Source organism: Rutidosis leptorrhynchoides, unplaced genomic scaffold (genome assembly GCF_046630445.1).
Source record: "Rutidosis leptorrhynchoides isolate AG116_Rl617_1_P2 unplaced genomic scaffold, CSIRO_AGI_Rlap_v1 contig212, whole genome shotgun sequence".
Lineage (NCBI taxonomy): Eukaryota > Viridiplantae > Streptophyta > Magnoliopsida > Asterales > Asteraceae > Rutidosis > Rutidosis leptorrhynchoides.
The window spans coordinates 38424-55383 of record NW_027266461.1 but is presented as its reverse complement, the minus strand read 5'-3'; the positions used below and the strand labels follow the sequence as shown (position 1 = coordinate 55383).

The 16960-nt window shown below is 37.3% G+C and overlaps 7 protein-coding genes and 1 non-coding gene across 8 annotated transcripts; 3 read left to right on the top strand and 5 right to left on the bottom strand.

The window, feature by feature from the left end:
* Positions 1–809: 809 nt before the first annotated feature.
* LOC139881952 (pentatricopeptide repeat-containing protein At2g01390) lies at positions 810–2720 on the bottom strand. The gene is made up of 2 exons (XM_071866340.1): positions 2141–2720; positions 810–1810 (listed from the first exon to the last, which is right to left on the bottom strand). Exons 1-2 carry the CDS (start codon positions 2589–2591, stop codon positions 810–812), a joined length of 1452 nt encoding a protein of 483 aa, XP_071722441.1. The 5' UTR covers positions 2592–2720.
* Positions 2721–3320: 600 nt separating this feature from the next.
* LOC139881951 (UPF0496 protein At2g18630) lies at positions 3321–4523 on the bottom strand. The gene has a single exon (XM_071866339.1). The coding sequence runs from the start codon at positions 4521–4523 to the stop codon at positions 3321–3323; it is 1203 nt and encodes a 400-aa protein (XP_071722440.1).
* A 1055-nt stretch (positions 4524–5578) lies between these two features.
* On the top strand, positions 5579–5650 carry TRNAD-GUC (transfer RNA aspartic acid (anticodon GUC)). The gene has a single exon. It is a non-coding gene; the product is annotated as a tRNA-Asp (tRNA).
* Positions 5651–6137: 487 nt separating this feature from the next.
* LOC139881950 (SART-1 family protein DOT2) lies at positions 6138–7388 on the bottom strand. The gene is made up of 2 exons (XM_071866337.1): positions 7372–7388; positions 6138–6609 (listed from the first exon to the last, which is right to left on the bottom strand). The coding sequence occupies exons 1-2, from the start codon at positions 7386–7388 to the stop codon at positions 6138–6140; spliced, it is 489 nt and encodes a 162-aa protein (XP_071722438.1).
* A 29-nt stretch (positions 7389–7417) lies between these two features.
* On the bottom strand, positions 7418–8512 carry LOC139881945 (geranylgeranyl pyrophosphate synthase, chloroplastic-like). The gene has a single exon (XM_071866333.1). The coding sequence runs from the start codon at positions 8510–8512 to the stop codon at positions 7418–7420; it is 1095 nt and encodes a 364-aa protein (XP_071722434.1).
* Positions 8513–9478: 966 nt separating this feature from the next.
* LOC139881949 (dolichyl-diphosphooligosaccharide--protein glycosyltransferase 48 kDa subunit-like) lies at positions 9479–12153 on the bottom strand. Its single transcript, XM_071866336.1, has 13 exons — positions 11865–12153; positions 11642–11778; positions 11426–11551; positions 11265–11318; positions 11013–11126; positions 10858–10913; positions 10729–10770; positions 10458–10533; positions 10220–10291; positions 10022–10147; positions 9822–9926; positions 9612–9695; positions 9479–9526 (listed from the first exon to the last, which is right to left on the bottom strand). The coding sequence occupies exons 1-13, from the start codon at positions 12151–12153 to the stop codon at positions 9479–9481; spliced, it is 1329 nt and encodes a 442-aa protein (XP_071722437.1).
* Positions 12154–12629: 476 nt separating this feature from the next.
* Positions 12630–13897, top strand: LOC139881948 (cytochrome c-type biogenesis CcmH-like mitochondrial protein). Its single transcript, XM_071866335.1, has 3 exons — positions 12630–12779; positions 13456–13587; positions 13673–13897. Exons 1-3 carry the CDS (start codon positions 12630–12632, stop codon positions 13895–13897), a joined length of 507 nt encoding a protein of 168 aa, XP_071722436.1.
* A 1477-nt stretch (positions 13898–15374) lies between these two features.
* On the top strand, positions 15375–16532 carry LOC139881961 (NEDD8-conjugating enzyme Ubc12). The gene is made up of 5 exons (XM_071866349.1): positions 15375–15483; positions 15762–15870; positions 16011–16089; positions 16189–16305; positions 16395–16532. Exons 1-5 carry the CDS (start codon positions 15375–15377, stop codon positions 16530–16532), a joined length of 552 nt encoding a protein of 183 aa, XP_071722450.1.
* The last annotated feature ends 428 nt before the right edge of the window (positions 16533–16960 follow it).

Here is a 16960-nt window from a genome sequence, read left to right as displayed (position 1 = left end):
ATTTATTTTTATTTTGAGATGGAAGGATTATTTGAAAAATCATTTTACGAAAATAGCACGCCAATTTACTTTAGTTCTTTTTAATTGATAATAATAATGATATATAATGTAATATTTTCAGTCACGCATTTTATCGATCACATTTTCATTTATAAAATAATATTTGGACGGTTGAAAAGAAAAGGAAATAAATAAGTTTAATATATAGGGAAAACAAAACCAAAGCACCTTAAAGGTTGTATAAACAAATTTCTTATGTGGAGATTACTTAAATTGTTAAGCAAAAATTCAATATAAAATTTCGATTTAATATTTTTAGGCAAGAATCACGAAAAATGAATTATTTCTTGAATATTGTCACCATCAAAAACTTAAGTAATCTTTACACATGTTATGCAAGAATTTGTTGGAATAGTACTGTATTGAAAGAAATTGGCAAACAGATTCGCACGTTATGTGTCGTAAGCCTTTTTTTGATCGAGTTTTTTGGGAAGGATGATTCCAATAACGAATCATTTTATTATGAGAGGAGTAATAAATTGTATCTTGTATAAACTTCAAAAAAATAATAATATATATATAATAATAATAATAATAAATTAAAAAACATTGTATCTTGTATATGAAACAAGTAATCTAAGCCCAGTCTTATTCGGGCTCAGCGGCTGAGGCTGACTCACAATTTACTGTTGAACATTAAAAATGAAATGGTAATTTAAACCATTTACTGATAAAAGAATGTGAAGCTCAAGCTACAGCCACTGCCACAGGACACAATTTACAGTTACATGCATACAATTACTTAACTCTCAAGGAACTGATTCCCCAGGAAATAAAAGGTCACAGATATTTTGGTCAAACAACGCGATTTCTGGAAAACAATGATCATTCTGAAGGATCCTCTTCGCCTTTCTATAGGTTTCCGCTTCAGAAGGTCGGCTGCTTTTTTCAAGACCAGCTATAAGAACATTATATGTACCCAAACAAGGATTATTTCCATTCTTCTGCATTCTTTGGAATAGTTTAACAGCTTTATCGGCAGCTCCAGCTGAGAAATAGACACTAACTAATGCCATGTAGGTAGAAATGCACTTTTGGTCATCAGGCAATAAATTAAAAATATTTGCTGCATCAGATGGTTTCCTAGCTCGCCCGAGCCTATAGATCAAGAGCGCTCCTGTATAAATTCCCAGAGAATATCTGACTTTGACCATTTCCTTGACAATTTCCACCACCTTTTCAAACATATTTGATCTTATCAGAATTCCTATCAGAGAAAGATAAGCATTCCTCTGGAGGCTTATTATGCCTAGTTTTATACTATAATCTAAGGCTAACAGTGCACCGTCAGGTCTGCCACGATCGCAGTTTACCTCAATGATGGTTGAGATGGTCAGCGAATCCAACTTTGTGTTGTTACCAGTCATCCCAAGAAGTAAATTGTCAACGGCAAGAAGATTTTGCTTCTTCAAAAGTAAAAGTATTAGTCCTGTGTCTAAAGTGAAGGACTTTGCAGCGGCATTATCTATAGACTGATCAATGGGATTGTCTTCGAAGGAAATGTGAAGATTAACTTCCCTGAGGAGGATACTGCTCTTACCAGCAGCCTTGAAGGATTGAAGAGCTTCCATAAATACATGATATCGAAGAACGAGATTATTTTCTTTCATATACTCAAGAATTCGGTTCATTGTTCTTGTCTCTCCAGCTTTGCAACATTTCTCGACCAAAATATTGCATGCAGCCTTATCAGGTTTAACCCCCGTGTCTTGCATTTTGCTGAATATCTCAAGGGCTTCCTCATACTTCCCTGAAATTCATCATAAGAAATATTTATCAAGTTATATCATCTTTACAACCTACAGTCCACAAATGATTTCATGAGTATTCTAGCTTGGAACTACACCAATCTTCCAGTAATTTTTTTCTCTCCCCATTGTTTTCAGTTCCATTCCTACTTCCTAGTATTGTCATGACTTATGATTATTTGCCACTAAAATCCTATCTTTAGCAAGAATTAGACAACAAACTCGAATAATTTAATACGGGGAAATGCAAATACTAAAACTACCTTCAAACTGACATTTCAACAAGCAACTGGCATTCGTAAGACAGCAACAAAGCCAGACTCAAAACTCACCAGAGCCAACAAGATACTCCATCAAAACAGTGTACGTGTGACAATTTGGAGGAATCCCAGATTGTATCATCTCCTTATAAGCATCACCAGCCTCCTTAACTCTGCCATCATCAAACAAAACCTTCATATAAGCCGTATACGAAACAACAGTAGGCTCAAAACCTTTCTCTCTCATTTCATCCCAAAATCTAATTGCTTCCTCGAAATCTCCATTCTTCGAAAGCCAATGCATCAAAGAAGTATAAGTCACCGCATCGACTCTAATACCCTTCTGTTGCATTAGCTCAAAAACATACTTCATCGAAGACATCCTCTTGGCTTCCCCAAAAATGTCCATCATTGTCGTGTATGTGTACTGGTCGTGCTTGAAGCGCTTCAGATTAGAAGCCCAGTTGAAGAAAAGCCAAGCTTTTTCCATTGGAGGGTGAGCTTTGAGCACTTGATTGATCATGAACGAGTCCCATCTTATGGGAAGTTGTTCTAGTTGAATTTGAGCTTGATCCCATGAGAAGTACTTTAGGATTTTGTAAATATCTGAAATGGTTTCCCTCGTGTAGAGCTTTGGCTCTACTACATCTTGGTGGGTTTTAGTCTGTGAGTGTGATTTCACTGGTTTTTTGAAGTTTCTGGGGGATTTGGAGATGGGTTTCCTGGATTTGGATTGATGAAGAGAGTAAATGTAACGATGATTACAAGCTTTTGAGAAGTTTTTGATTCTTCCAGCTGAGTTGTATACTCTATTCATAAATGAGGAAAACAGAGCTCTTCACTTCACAGTTCGCAGTCGCACAAAAATTTTGTTCTTATGAAAAGAGGCGACGGGGGCTGAGAGAAGCTTTAAAACAAAACTTGGGGGTATTGTGGACGCTTATTATAAACATGAGGGACTAAAATGTAATGTTATCTCACAAAGCATCAGACTGATTAACTAGCAGCCTGTAAAAGATATTCAGCAATCAGCAGAAATGAAACAGCGTTGAATGATGAGACCAACATACATATGTGCCAGATAAAGTCAATATCCTTTAATAGATTATCTATAATTATAAATAAACTCCCAACTACAAAAATTATTATTAGTACAGAATAATTTTTTTTTTCTTTCCCTGAGTTGAAACAAGCTCAGAATATCAATGACAGTTCAAGGATGATAAATATTAGATAACTAATCCAAATACAGTTAACAAATGCTTGACGAATTCTCAGGCTTCTTCATGATCCTTTGCAGAATAACAGTCCTTGCATATGTTATATCACGGCTACACTTATCAGCACGTTTCATTAGAACATCGATGGATTCAACAAACCCATCCAAGTTCTTCTTGATCTCGTCCATTCCCAGCATAACCGCCTCTTCATCTCCAACTGTAAGAGCGAAATCTGCATTTCGAAGCAGCGATTGCATGTCGTTTTCCAATTTTCCGACCAGAACACGTATGGTATCCATGTCTTTAATCGTAATGTAAGTACCAGTCCACATGTTAAGGACTAAATCCCTCTGTCCTTTCAATTCAGTCTCGGTACGTTTCCACAGCTGCTGACACCACTTCCCGACTGAACCGATGGGAACGGCCAATGCACCGGCCAATGCCGTGATTACAGGTGGCGCGGCGATAGCGGCAGCCACCACCGAGAAAATAAGCACGGCTACAAATGCAGTAACGAAGAGCACATTGGAAACCCTTCGCCATGTTTTTAGAGACTTCAATTTTCGATCGAATTTCCTCTTTCTTTGTTGCAATTTCTGAAGCATGGAAAGCTGCTGTGTATATACAACCTGAAACAAGTTGAAGAACTCTTCCGAGAAAGGGTCACCAGCTTCCTTAAACCTTTTTAATTCTTCTACTGTTTTAACATACTTCATGCCACCACCAGCCTCGGTTGATTCTTCCTCGAAGCGCTTAACTGCCCATTGAACAATTTTTTGGTTGTTTTTGGCACGCTTGAGGCAATTCTCAAGCGATGTACAGAATTCTAAAGTGTTTATACTATTCTCTAGGTATTCTTCAACTAAATCAAACAAGTCGTCATTGTTCCATATATCTTTATGGTTTTCGAGAATCACCTTGACAACTTGCTGATTCATCTCGAGTAGACATTGAGTGACCTCTCTGAGCGACTCGAAAGACAATGATCTAACCTCCACACCAGAAGCTAGAGTGTCGAGGACTCGGCTAGTTCGCTCGTGTAAGCTGATGTCAAAGGAATGTAAAGTTTCATCCTTTTTACAAGCAGACTCATACAAACTCAGATCCTCCTTAAGCTGAAAATTACTTTGAAGTGGTGGAGATGATTGCAGGGGAGAAGTTGGGTCAGCTTGTGGTGGTGGCAGGGGTGGTGACTTGTCAGTGCCTTTCTTCTTGCTAGATTTTCCTCCCATCATTGTTCTGCTGTAATGCCGATGACAATTGCAAAGGTATCAAGCATCTGAAACAGAAATACACAAATGCCGATAAGTCATTAAGAGAGGACAACTGATTTCTTTACAGCAAGTAAATTTGGGCTCAAAAAACAGCAATCAGAAAAGGAATGCAGATACAAAGCTTACTAAACACATGAAGTAGCGTCAATTTGACGAAGGGTTTATGCAGAACAACAGCTGAATTCGAATCCAGGAAAAAAAAGATCTTTCCTTCACTTGAATGACACAATCAGACTCCTTCAAAGTGATACTAATTGAGCAAACCCCAAGTAATTATACTCAATCTACTGGTGAAAAATTCTTTCAAAATTTGGCTAAGTGTTCCGAAACATAAATGGAATTCCTCCACTTAAACAAAGCAATTAATTACTTTACCAGATCGAAATGAGAAAAGAGCTAAACATTTGATTAACAGCTTGCTTTCACGATAAACCCAGATTGTGATAAAGAGATAAACTTTTGATTAACAGCTTGCTTTCACGATAAACCCAGATTGAGATAAGATTAAATGTACCTGAAATTTAGCTGGAAAAGACTTAGATGATTACTCTGAATTGGACAGCTCCGCTACTAATAAGCTCAAACACTCAAATGAAACGAAACTCAGAAGCTAAGATCTGGTTTGCCAAAGAAGACGATATCTATGATCAAACTTTTTTTTTTTTTTTTAAGTAAAGTGAATTAGTGAACAAGACAATGATAAATGTGAACACAAGGCGACTAGAGAGAGAGAGAGGGTTAAGCTAATAAGAAGAAAAAATGAGTAAGGTAAAGCTTATAAGGAAAAGAAAGGGGTGGACTGGTGGTCAAAGAAAGGTTATTTCCGCGTAGAGAGAAGACCATTTGAAGAGTCTTCACTCTTCACTCTTCTTCTGAACACAAAGACAAACCGAAGATGTTAGACGTATGTCTTTAAAAACCAGAAGAAAGTAAACCACAACTACCGATAACGTGAAAGAAATAATTAATTAATACAAATATATATTTGTTTTAAAAAGGGGCTTTCGTTCAACAAGGTCGTTGTAGTATAGTGGTGAGTATTCCCGCCTGTCACGCGGGTGACCCGGGTTCGATCCCCGGCAACGGCGTTACCTTTTTTGGTTCATCTTTTGGCTTTAAATAGGTTGTAACATTGGCCCAATAAATCGCACTTAAGCCCATTATAGCCCACAATGTTTATGATCTTTTTACGCAAAATCCAAAGTGTATTGGACATATTTTACTCGGTTTTCCTTTCATGAATTAACAAACTAAACCAACCAAACAAAACTTAAACAATGAAAATTTTGTGTCCGCTCAACAAACAACCTTAAGCCGTAGTTACGAACATCAAACTTTATTAGCAAATCGAGTTTCGCTAACAAAAAAATTAGTTCATGACGAAGATCGAAATTCTTTTCTTTCTTTCTTTTTTTTAAAAAAGAAAAAAGAATGACCTAATAATTCCTCCGTCTTTAATTAATTATCGTTTTTCCTATATAAATTACATAAAAAAACGAAAGTTAGTTAGGGATTAATTGGACAAAACGAATCTAAAACCCTAATTAATAATTTAATCATGGTGTTGTAGTTTAATTAGTTGAGAACAAGGTAGGGAGTCTTGAGTTGAGCTTGAGTTAGCCTTATCCTCTCCACAGAAAGTAATGAATTAGAATTGTTGATTTGCTTTAACTTTAGTTGATATTGCTTCCTGCGCTTTTCTTGCTTCCTTTTCCCGGGACCTTTGCCATGAAACTTATGACAAAACACCTGATAAGCTTCCTTTGGAGCCAATTCTCGTCCAAATTCATCCCTTCTCTCGATACGAATATCCTTAAATCTTCTTTCATCATCATCATCATCTACCATTAGTTTCTTTTTCTTATTTATGTCTCCATCCCATGATGATTCTTCGAGAGTAAGCGCACCTCGGTCTTTAAGCAAACTTAATGCACCAGACAACCCTTTTCCTATTGCACCCTCACGAATACCGGCATCATCGTACCAGAATATTTCCTCCTTAGCCTTCTCTTCCTTTCCTAAGGATTCCTTCTCTTTAAACTCCGTTCTTTATTCTTCAGTACTATAGCAGCCTGATAAGATCGATCTTCTTCCCAGACAAGACGAGACGAGCAATTGGATGAAATTAGGATTGTTGTCTTATATTGAGATTCTTTTTGTTAAGTTTAGTGATACACGATCTAGTTAGGAGAGACTAAGTAAAGAGAATTAGAGACTAGAGAGCAAGAACCAGAGCTTGTTTAAGATCTAAACAAAACTGTTTAGAGAACATACATATATATATATATATAGTATTGAAATCCTAATCCTAACTAGACTAAGAATAACATAGATTCCTAAAGTGATAAAACCTAGAACAAATAGGAATTATAAACTTATAAACCCTAAAACAAAAAGAAATTGGTTTTAAATTAAATAGGAAACCAACTAACTGGAAGAAGCTTCTATGGGTTTATTCTTATTCTTATTCCTGCATTTATTCTGCCATCTGTGATGTTACAGAATGCTTCATTCTAAAAAAGCTTTCAATAAACTCATTCCCAACTCTGGAACCAGCCAGCTGATCAACCAAACAATTCCATCAGAAAAAATGTTTCATTCTAACAAAAAGCTTTCAGAAAAAACTCATTTCCCACTCTATGTCGGTAAAAAAAAACAGCAGATCAAGAAATTTTAACTGCAGCACAGAAAGAAAATACTCAAGGTGGCATTATCAGTAATATTTTTTCACTCAATTGACAGGACACTATAACTTAGCATCCAACAAAACCTTACGGGAAACAATTCTAACTTTTCTATTCTGTTCTACAACAAAGCATTTGCCATTATATAACACTTATCAACTAAACACGTTTTCAATTTTGCCTATAAGCAATGTAATAAGTTAAAGCATACAATGGTGCAGCCTTCTCCTGATCGAATCCAACCAACGCCTCCTCAGCATCTCTCTTCAGTTTCTCCGCAAACTCTTTCGACTTTTCGATCCCCAATAACTTAGGATAAGTAGTTTTGTCGGCAACCAGATCCTTTCCAGCCGTCTTTCCCAATTCCTGAGACGATTTTGTTACATCCAGTATATCATCAACCACCTGGAACAATAACCCGATATACCTCGCGAATTTCCGCAAGTTCTCGACTTCTTCATTGTTTCCTCCACCCATTATCGCCCCTAAAACGACGGAAGCCTCTAATAAGGCTGCCGTTTTATGGACATGAATGAATTCGAGGTGTTCGAGACCGACGTCGGTCATTCCTTCACTGGTTATATCCACAACTTGGCCAGCCACGAGTCCTTCAGTTCCGATGGACTTAGCTAATTCCCCGACTGCCCGTAAAATCCGGGCAGGGGATACATTTGGGGTAGCTACAGCCATGTGTTCAAAGGCAAAGGAAAGAAGAGCATCACCTGCCAAAACGGCGACGTCTTCACCGAAAACTTTGTGATTGGTTGGTTTTCCACGGCGGAGGTCGTCGTTATCCATACAGGGGAGATCGTCGTGGATCAAGGACATGGTGTGGATCATCTCCACCGCGCAGGCTGCCGGCATCGCCATAGATTCCACGCCACCGACGAGCTCGCAGGCGGCGATGCATAACATCGGCCGGACCCTCTTACCGCCGGCGAGGAGGGAGTACCGCATCGCTTCGTGGATTGTTTTGGGTTCCCGGAGTGGAACAGCGGCGTTTAGAGCTTCGTTGACGGAAGTCGCTTTTTGGATCATGTAAGACTTGAAATCAAAAGGGGCTGCCTTTAAAGTTTCTTTCTCTTCTTCTTTGGTGAGAATTGCCGCGATTGAAAATCGTCTGGATTGTGCCCTTTTGAGAGAATCGAACAGAAACACAGATGGGTAGTGATTGAATTGAGGAGAAGACAACGATCTGGATCTGCTAGCTTGGTTAAACACAGAACAGCCATGAACCCAGGATGAGCTAAGATTCACTAAAGCCATTGTTTTTCTGGGTTTATCTGATTTGTGTATTCAAAAAATTCGCAGCTTTAACACTAGAAACAAACAAATAAATGGAGGGTCGATGACGATGTTAAAGTAGAGCAGCTCCACAACAACAGATAAGAAATGGGGAATTTTTCATTTTTTTTTCCCCTTAAATGCTGGATAATAAATTAAGGAACATTATTAATTTTTTCCAAGTGGAGTCTAACTCTTAAGCATTATATCAATTCAAAAGGGATGGATGGGATTTTATAGATGGAGAAAAAACGTTTTTGTGTGATTTCTTATGATGATGGATTGGATATGGGTTCTTGTCTCTTTGTCTTCGCTATTGGCCTATCATGTGATGCCACGTTGACAAAAACATGTGCTTCGCACCGTCTGAAACAGTTGAAGATTACAAGTTCGGTCAGAAATCTATCTTTCAATTTCCCCAAACGTCAACTAATGTTTTAATGTCCAGGAGGACATTGCAGACTACAATTCATTCAGCCAATGAATGCTTCATATTTTGGGAAGGCATTTTACACTCTTTAGGGACTGCCCCCACTTTGAAAACTTTGTCTGACCCTTATTAGATTGTGGACTTAATTTCTGAAACACTGGTAGTGGTAATTGGGTAAATTACGAGAAAAATTACAGCAGTGAAATTGATATTTGTCTATGAAGTAGATGAATAAAATAAAAGGGACTTCTACTTCATTGAAGAAGACATGATTACTAGAGATACCAGTGTGATTCTCAGTATTCAATATGCCAAAAACTAAGTTCAAGTGAGACAAATAGTGGTTGGTGATCCCCATAAATACAATTAAATACTAATGTCTAAAAAAGTATTCTTCGACCTAACAATATTCCTAGAATCATTGCTAGAGGGAAATGCCAAAACCCCTCGGATCTGTCGAGCACAAAAACGAAAAAGCATCTCCATGTCAAATGCAATCTTCTTTCTATATTTGGATTTCACTTCTGGTACAAGAACACAAAACTGAAGACAAAGAACCCAGCCATCTGTAGAAAACAAAATTGATGTTAACAGCCAAATAGGGTGATGAGAAGGAGTTTTAGACACAGACAGAGACAGCAAATATATTACCGTAACAAAGGAAGCTCCATAATAAGGGAAGGCGGTGGTAATAAACCTCTCATATTCATTGTGATTATAAGGTCTTACAGGACTCTGCAGTTTAAAGTATTTCAATTATCAGTAGGTAGAATAGAAACAATAAGTTGTTATGAATTGATGGATCTAAGAAGAATTAACTTAAAATTTGTCAAGTTTTTGGTTCATGAAGTTAGGTCTTACCTGTTCAGAAAGAGATAAGCTTGTGTAGCCTAGCTTGTGATATTCAACCTTAAACTGGAAAACCCCATAGACATCAGGCACCTTAAATGATGCACGATAAAGACCCTGCAAAATCAGATAGAATATGATCAGGAATGTCAATACGACTGGAATGGAAAAATCACAATTCACAAGTACTTGTGCTCAATTTGATATGATACCTTTTGGTCACTTGAAAGGGTTTTCAGCACATAAGGGGTCATCAGGTAGAACTGAACCTGAACATCATCGGCAACATAAGGTTCCCAGCTCTTTCCAGACCATTCATATATCTCAACATAGAATTCCTGCAACGAAACAATATTAGATACGCAGTAATGCACCAAATTTTACCACTTGTAAATAATGACAGAAATTACCAGGTCATCTTTAATCCTATACATTGTAGGCTTCTCTGATTCCCCAGATTTGTGGTGTCGAAGATTAATAGCCTGGAGTGAGTATATGATTCAGTATTACACGACAGGATTATAAACAATGAAGTAGAAAGCTTTCAGATATCTGTAGCTTCTCATTTTCCCTTTGAATTCTGTCCAGTGGATGAAAAAGATGAAACAAAAAAGAAACAAAATTTGGGGCCCTAAATTCTATCCTCACCTTTAGATGGCCCCTTTCATGGAAGATCCATTTACTAAGTTCGGCCACAAACTGTTCATTACCGGATTTCTCATACCTGTTACCACAATATCATGCACATTTGTTATAAGTTTCTACGATGGTAACAGCACAACGAGAATTGAAAAGGGCGTTCTTTTTTAGCTCACAAGACGAGCCCATCAGCAGCATAGAAAGGAAAAAGAAGTAAAGAAAGATCCCCTTATCCAACAATAACTGATATAACCAGAAAACAGATAAGCGCTTCACTCACTTATTGTGGTTTCCAGCTCTCTGCACACCTGATCTGAACAATCTGCATAGCATAAAGATGTTAATTTTAGTAACAAGAAAAAAAGATGGAACTCTAAATCAAAAGAATACCATGGCCCCCACTACATACCTGTTGCTAAACATTTCTAAAGAGCCCGTGATCATTACTCTAGCATTATTCCTAGCCTGTATTATAGGGAAAAAGTAGCTTAGTTTCATATGTGGTTCTGACACCAGCCTATGTAAGAGTGGTTTGTGAACGCAAGAGAGAGATATATAGCTTACCTGCATAATCGACACTAATGAGATACCAGAGCCAGTAAGAGAGGGAGGGTGTGACAACTTAGAGCTTGGGTTAGCTGAATAAGCTGAAGGAGAGGCTGAGAGTGCTTTCACAACCTATAGGAGATGTCACAATCAACAAGAACCAGTCGATGAGTAAATCGAAATAACAGCATAACGTCACACTATATCGATTATAAGACTTTCACATTTTCAAACTAACAGAACAACTAACACTCATCTGCTTGACCTTACCAGGCTATTAGCTGCATTTAGGGAATGTGCAATGCCTCTGAAAAGCACAGGAGCCTGTTTATACGAAAAACAAAGAAAACAAACCATTTGTCATAATACTGCTCAAATTAACATTACAACTGTTGACGTCTGATAATAGATGCAATTTACCTCTAACTGACCTGAATTCCATTTTTTCCTAGGATAACATCAGATTGGATAAAATCTTCCCCAACGATCAATGTGTGATCGCCTTCCTTCTCGGAAACTGCGTAGCTTCCATGATCAATCACCACAGCGGAGTCATCCTAGAGCATTTTGAAGATAAGAACACATTCAAAATGAAAAAGAAGCATATAATTATTTGATCAATTGATCATTTACCAAAAACCACAGACCTCATCGAAATCGACACCAAATTCCTTTGCAATGCCCCTGATCAAATCAGAAGCTGAAGCATCAGCTGCTAAGATCAAGTCGTGCCCCGAGTCAACGAAGTCAAGCACAGCTTTCGAATCCAACGAACCTCCAAATTCTACACAGAAAACATCAAAATAGTCACATCTTAACACCCTCGGAAGATTTTTATTCGAACAAAGCGAAAACATGAATACAACGTACGTTGAGTGGAAGGAGAGAAGAGAATGAGCCCATCGTAGAGGTAATGCCCATATCGGTGTAGAGACAGAGATGAGTCGGCAGCGAGCTTAAATTCTAGATCATATCCCCGCGTTTTCAGTGAGTTGAAGAAGGTAGAGTGAGAGGATCTGAGGTACAAGTCGTCGAGCAGAACCAAGACTTTGCGGTGCTCCTTGGTTTGGGGATCTGATTCGAATGCGAGAGTTGTTATTGACAAATAGAAAAGTGTGATCGTCGTGAACAAGATCCAGAGATCTCTTGAATTCGCCATTGCGTTTTGAGTTTCTCGATCGATCAGTGAGTGTGAAGTTGTAGTAAACTAGTATTAGGCCGATACGATGCAAATTGCAAGCAAGGGAGAGGTTTCGCTGAACGAAACGTTTCGAATGGGTTTGGGCCTAAGTTCATGGGCTATGACATTTTAAGAGTGCTTGTTTAGTTCATTTCAGCCTCTTTTTGTGGAATTTGTCGAGTTTTTTAATCTTTTTCTCCGATCATCTGTTCTCATTACACGATTTTCTGCTGATCAATAATCAGTTTCATGCCCCAGAGCGAATAAAGGCTGGATTTTTGGTAAGATATGAGCTTAAATGCTGGGATATCTTTTGCAAGATTTTTTTTTATTACCGGCATACCAGCTGTTTGATGAAATGCTTGAATGAAAGAAATTCTTGGTGACTTAACAACAATTGTGTAAGACTTTTGAATATACATGGTTTTTTAACTGCGTAGTGAAAGTTAAAATCGATGGCTGACGCTAAAGGTGGTGATGAAGTGAGAAATAACCAGTTGGTGGATGCACGAGCTCGGAATATTAGTCACAATGTGAGGTGTACTGAGTGTGGCAGTCAGTCAATTGAAGACTCACAAGCTGATATTGCCATTCTCCTTAGAAAGGTAAAAACCACTTCTTTTTTCATTTAATTTCTTATTCAACCGTACTGAAAAAAGGGATTCAGCTTTATGTTACCTTGATCAGCTCAACATTATGTTTATGAGAATGAGGGAGTTAGAGTAGTGTTGTCGAGTTGTAATCCATTGGCACTAGTAAAAAGTTCATGCTTTTTTCCATTGTTTTTTAGTTTCTCACCATGTGATACGATGTTGAACTGGGGCAATCATTTATAGCAGGAAGCATCAAGTTTTCATTTGACTCAGAGTTTGGAAATAAACGACATCTAAATTCTATTATGCACATTTTGAGAGCATCTTAACTCTAAATTATCTAAAGCTGCATGTGTTGATGGTTTGATCTTCCTAAAGTGCTTCATATGTGTCATTCACTCCTTTTTGTTGCTCTTTTTCACCCTCCCGTGGACTGGGTCTGGACTCAGATGGATGTATATTCGATTGGTTTATGAGAATTGATGCTTATTCTCTAATCCACTTAGCCTCTCATGATTCCTAGGACTTTCGTTGCCTTCCACTTAGAACTATACAATTAGTGGGTGTGAATAGCTTTTACTCCAAGGATGGTTTAATATAGATAAGAAAGTTCATATTACCATTGCTCTTCTTATAAGGTGTATTGGTTAGAGATAATACTGACAGTGCTTGTTGTATGCCTTTTCAGTTAATACGTGATGAGATTCGATCCGGTAGATCTGACAAGGATATCTACAAAAAACTCGAGGATGAATATGGGGAGACAGTTCTCTACACCCCTAAGTTCGATATGCAAACAGCAGCTCTTTGGCTATCTCCGGTCAGTTAGCCTTAAACACATCCTTAACTCATGATTAATCCTTTCGTGCATTTACATTAAATTCTATCGTAAATTTCGGATTCAGATTTTATGCGCTGGTGCTGCTACTGGAATATGGGCATACAGCAAGCACAAGCAAAGGACTAACGTACACATCATGGCTCTAAATCTTGTTAGAGCAGTTCCATTGACCCCAAAAGAGAAGGAAACCATGTTAGACATCCTAACACCTCCTCCTTCACAAAGAGGCTCCCTTTCATCTTCGTGGAGAACTTGGCAGCTTGAGAGGCTAAAATATTATAAACCTTAGTTTGTTTCCTTACTGTTATGTATTTATAGCCCCCAACTGTCATGTTTATGACTTTCATTATCTAGTTATCTCAATTCAACTCATTTTCTGAATAGCTTGACATTTGCAGGGTTTATCCCTGAATAAGGTTATTAAGGTAGGTAGCTACTGAGCGGAAGATAGTTATTATTTTTGTCCAATGTGTATGTGTGCATCCCATGTTCATTTCCTTTCTAGATAGATGATCGATAAAACACAACACAAAGAATAATGAGTCCATTATCTCGTTCTAAAATCATTTTTACTTGAACATATATTTGATGGCTTTCATGATTCCGAAGGCTATGACGTGGTGACCTTCCACAGAAATAAATTGTTGTTATTCTTTTGTGAAATGCTTAGTGATAATGACCATCTTTTAATTGAGAAGTAAAGCTATTTTATCAAGGGGAAGTTGTTCAACGTTTAAGAGTTCGTAAAGTTAAAGAATCGAATTTGTTTTCCTCATTAAGGAAGAGTTTAAAGAATATCTCAGATTATTGCTGATTATATATTTTCGTATCTAATCGTTAAGTATGAGTTATTTAGACATGTGAAATCCACAAGTATCATTAAGTATGAGTTATCTAGACATGCAAAACTAATAAATATTGTCAAATATGAATTATTTAAACGCATGAAATGTGTAGATACTTTTTAGGTATGAGTCATTTAGACGTGTATGTATAGAAGCAGGAGTGCTTTACCTTGACAAAACTTTGAAATTATTAGCCATACCTAAATCTGATTATCTGAATGTGTAGCAAATGATTCAAACCTAAATGAAAAAAGAATAGTACAACACCATATGATGCCCTTTGACATAAAAGTTTCACAAGTCAGCGTTCTTAGAAAGCAACATGTTTTCTGTGACATAAATCCTATATAAGTATATCCCTATACATTACGGCCATAACAATATTAAAGCCCACAGGGCTACCAAAACCAGATAGATAGATAGATAGATACTGCTTATAATGCTATTTTCATCAGCAAGCAAATATAAGACAGACGAGTCCTCAATAATTGCAGAAAATCTCTCTTTACGTTCTGTGTGGCCTTTTCTCAAACAGGTTAGCTTCCTTCTGATTCTGTCGTTGATTCATTTCTTAGTTTTTTCTTTGTATCTCCGTTGTTATATATCTATATATATACCCCGATAGTACTGTAATCATCTGTTCCAAAGGCAATTTGGATTTCTTCGCTGCGTCTTTTTAGGGTTTAACTCGAGAAAAAGAGGACATTTGCACAACAATTAAGTGGAATTCGATTCACCCGTTTAAACAATACCATATAATTGATTTTTCCGATGTTCTTGATGATTTATCATCTGGCTTGAATTATTTGGTGGATCGCTATATATGATTTCACTCTAAATTCGTAACAACTGTTTATGGCGGAGTTAAATACGACGACGATCGAATTTAATTTCTGAATATTTCTTTGAATTGTAGGAGCTATGATTCGACTTTTTAAGGTGAAGGAAAAGCAGAGAGAACTTGCTGAAAATGCAAATGGAGGGCCTCCTGTTAAGAAGCAATCTGCTGGCGAGTTGCGACTTCACAAAGGTTTTTCTATTGCATCCTTAGATTTATCCTCTGAAAAGAACTTGCTGTGTTTGTAGTTTTTCAATGTCTATATGTATCTGAGTCTTTGGCCTTTGAAAGCTACGTAGAAGAAAGTATGAACATTTGAATGAATTTAGGTATGGTAAAGGATACTTTACTGTGAGCTTCACTCCATCCGAACAAAGACTTAAAGAACTTGTAATGTTTGGATCAAGCTCTTTATTCTTGATTTTACTTCCTAAAGCTATTATAATTATATTTCATGGGGCCTCTTGCAGATATAAGTGAGCTGAACATGCCAAAATCATGCACCATTTCATTCCCTAATGGCAAGGACGATTTGATGAACTTTGAGGTTTCAATTAAACCTGATGAAGGATATTATTTGTAAGAGAGATTTCCTTGCACCCAAATACTTTCATAATTTCTTTGTGGAAATAAACTTTTGCTCTATACATTGATCTTGAAATGCTTATGTGATGATTGCCTATCATTTAATTGTTTACTCGGCTCAATTTTTATCACAGAGGTGGTATGTTTTTCTTCTCTTTCCAAGTCTCGCCCATTTATCCACATGAAGCACCCAAGGTCAAGTGCAAGACTAAGGTAATTTTCTCCTCATTTACAATTTTTGTTTTTGGAAGGTAATCTTCTCCTCATTGCACCAGTTATAAATAAGTCCCTTTTTTGTACATAACTTGCAAGGTCTATCATCCTAATATTGATCTGGAAGGAAATGTTTGCCTCAACATTCTGAGAGAAGATTGGAAACCTGTGCTGAACATAAACACAATCATCTACGGTTTATATCATCTGTTTACGGTACGTACCTGGTAGATTGACTTTTATTCATGACAAAGTTTTCTTTGAAACTTGCTCATTATTGTTTCTCTCGTTCCAAATGTTTGTAGGAACCAAATTGTGAGGATCCCCTTAATCACGATGCTGCTGCTGTGTTGAGAGATAACCCCAAGATGTTCGAGTCTAATGTGAGGCGGGCAATGACCGGTGGTTACGTGGGACAAACCCATTTCCCAAGGTGTATGTAGCTATTTGGCTACACAAATGAACAAGGGTTGTACAACTTTATCATTTACAAATCAAAACTACCCCGTGACTGTTGCTGGAGCATTTGTATGTTACTGTATCGCTTTTGAGTTGTTTTGGAACTCAGATAGATTGATGCTAATTCTTCTTACCGGTACTTGAATCAAAATGATTGTGATTTTTTTAAAGAAGTATTGCATTTGTTGGCTGTAGGGGCAAAAATTTTAGATTTTCAGAGTTTACTTTCTGTTTAGCTGGTTATATATGATTGAGGTGAAGTTTTCTTAGACAGGAACATCGACAACAATGTCGAAGAGAGTCACTTTAATGTTAGGTTGTGGCCTAAGCTCAAGACCAATTCAAAATATACTTATATCAAATCTTTAAAATACTCCTTCCGTTCTAAATTAGATGTTAATTTAGTAAATTT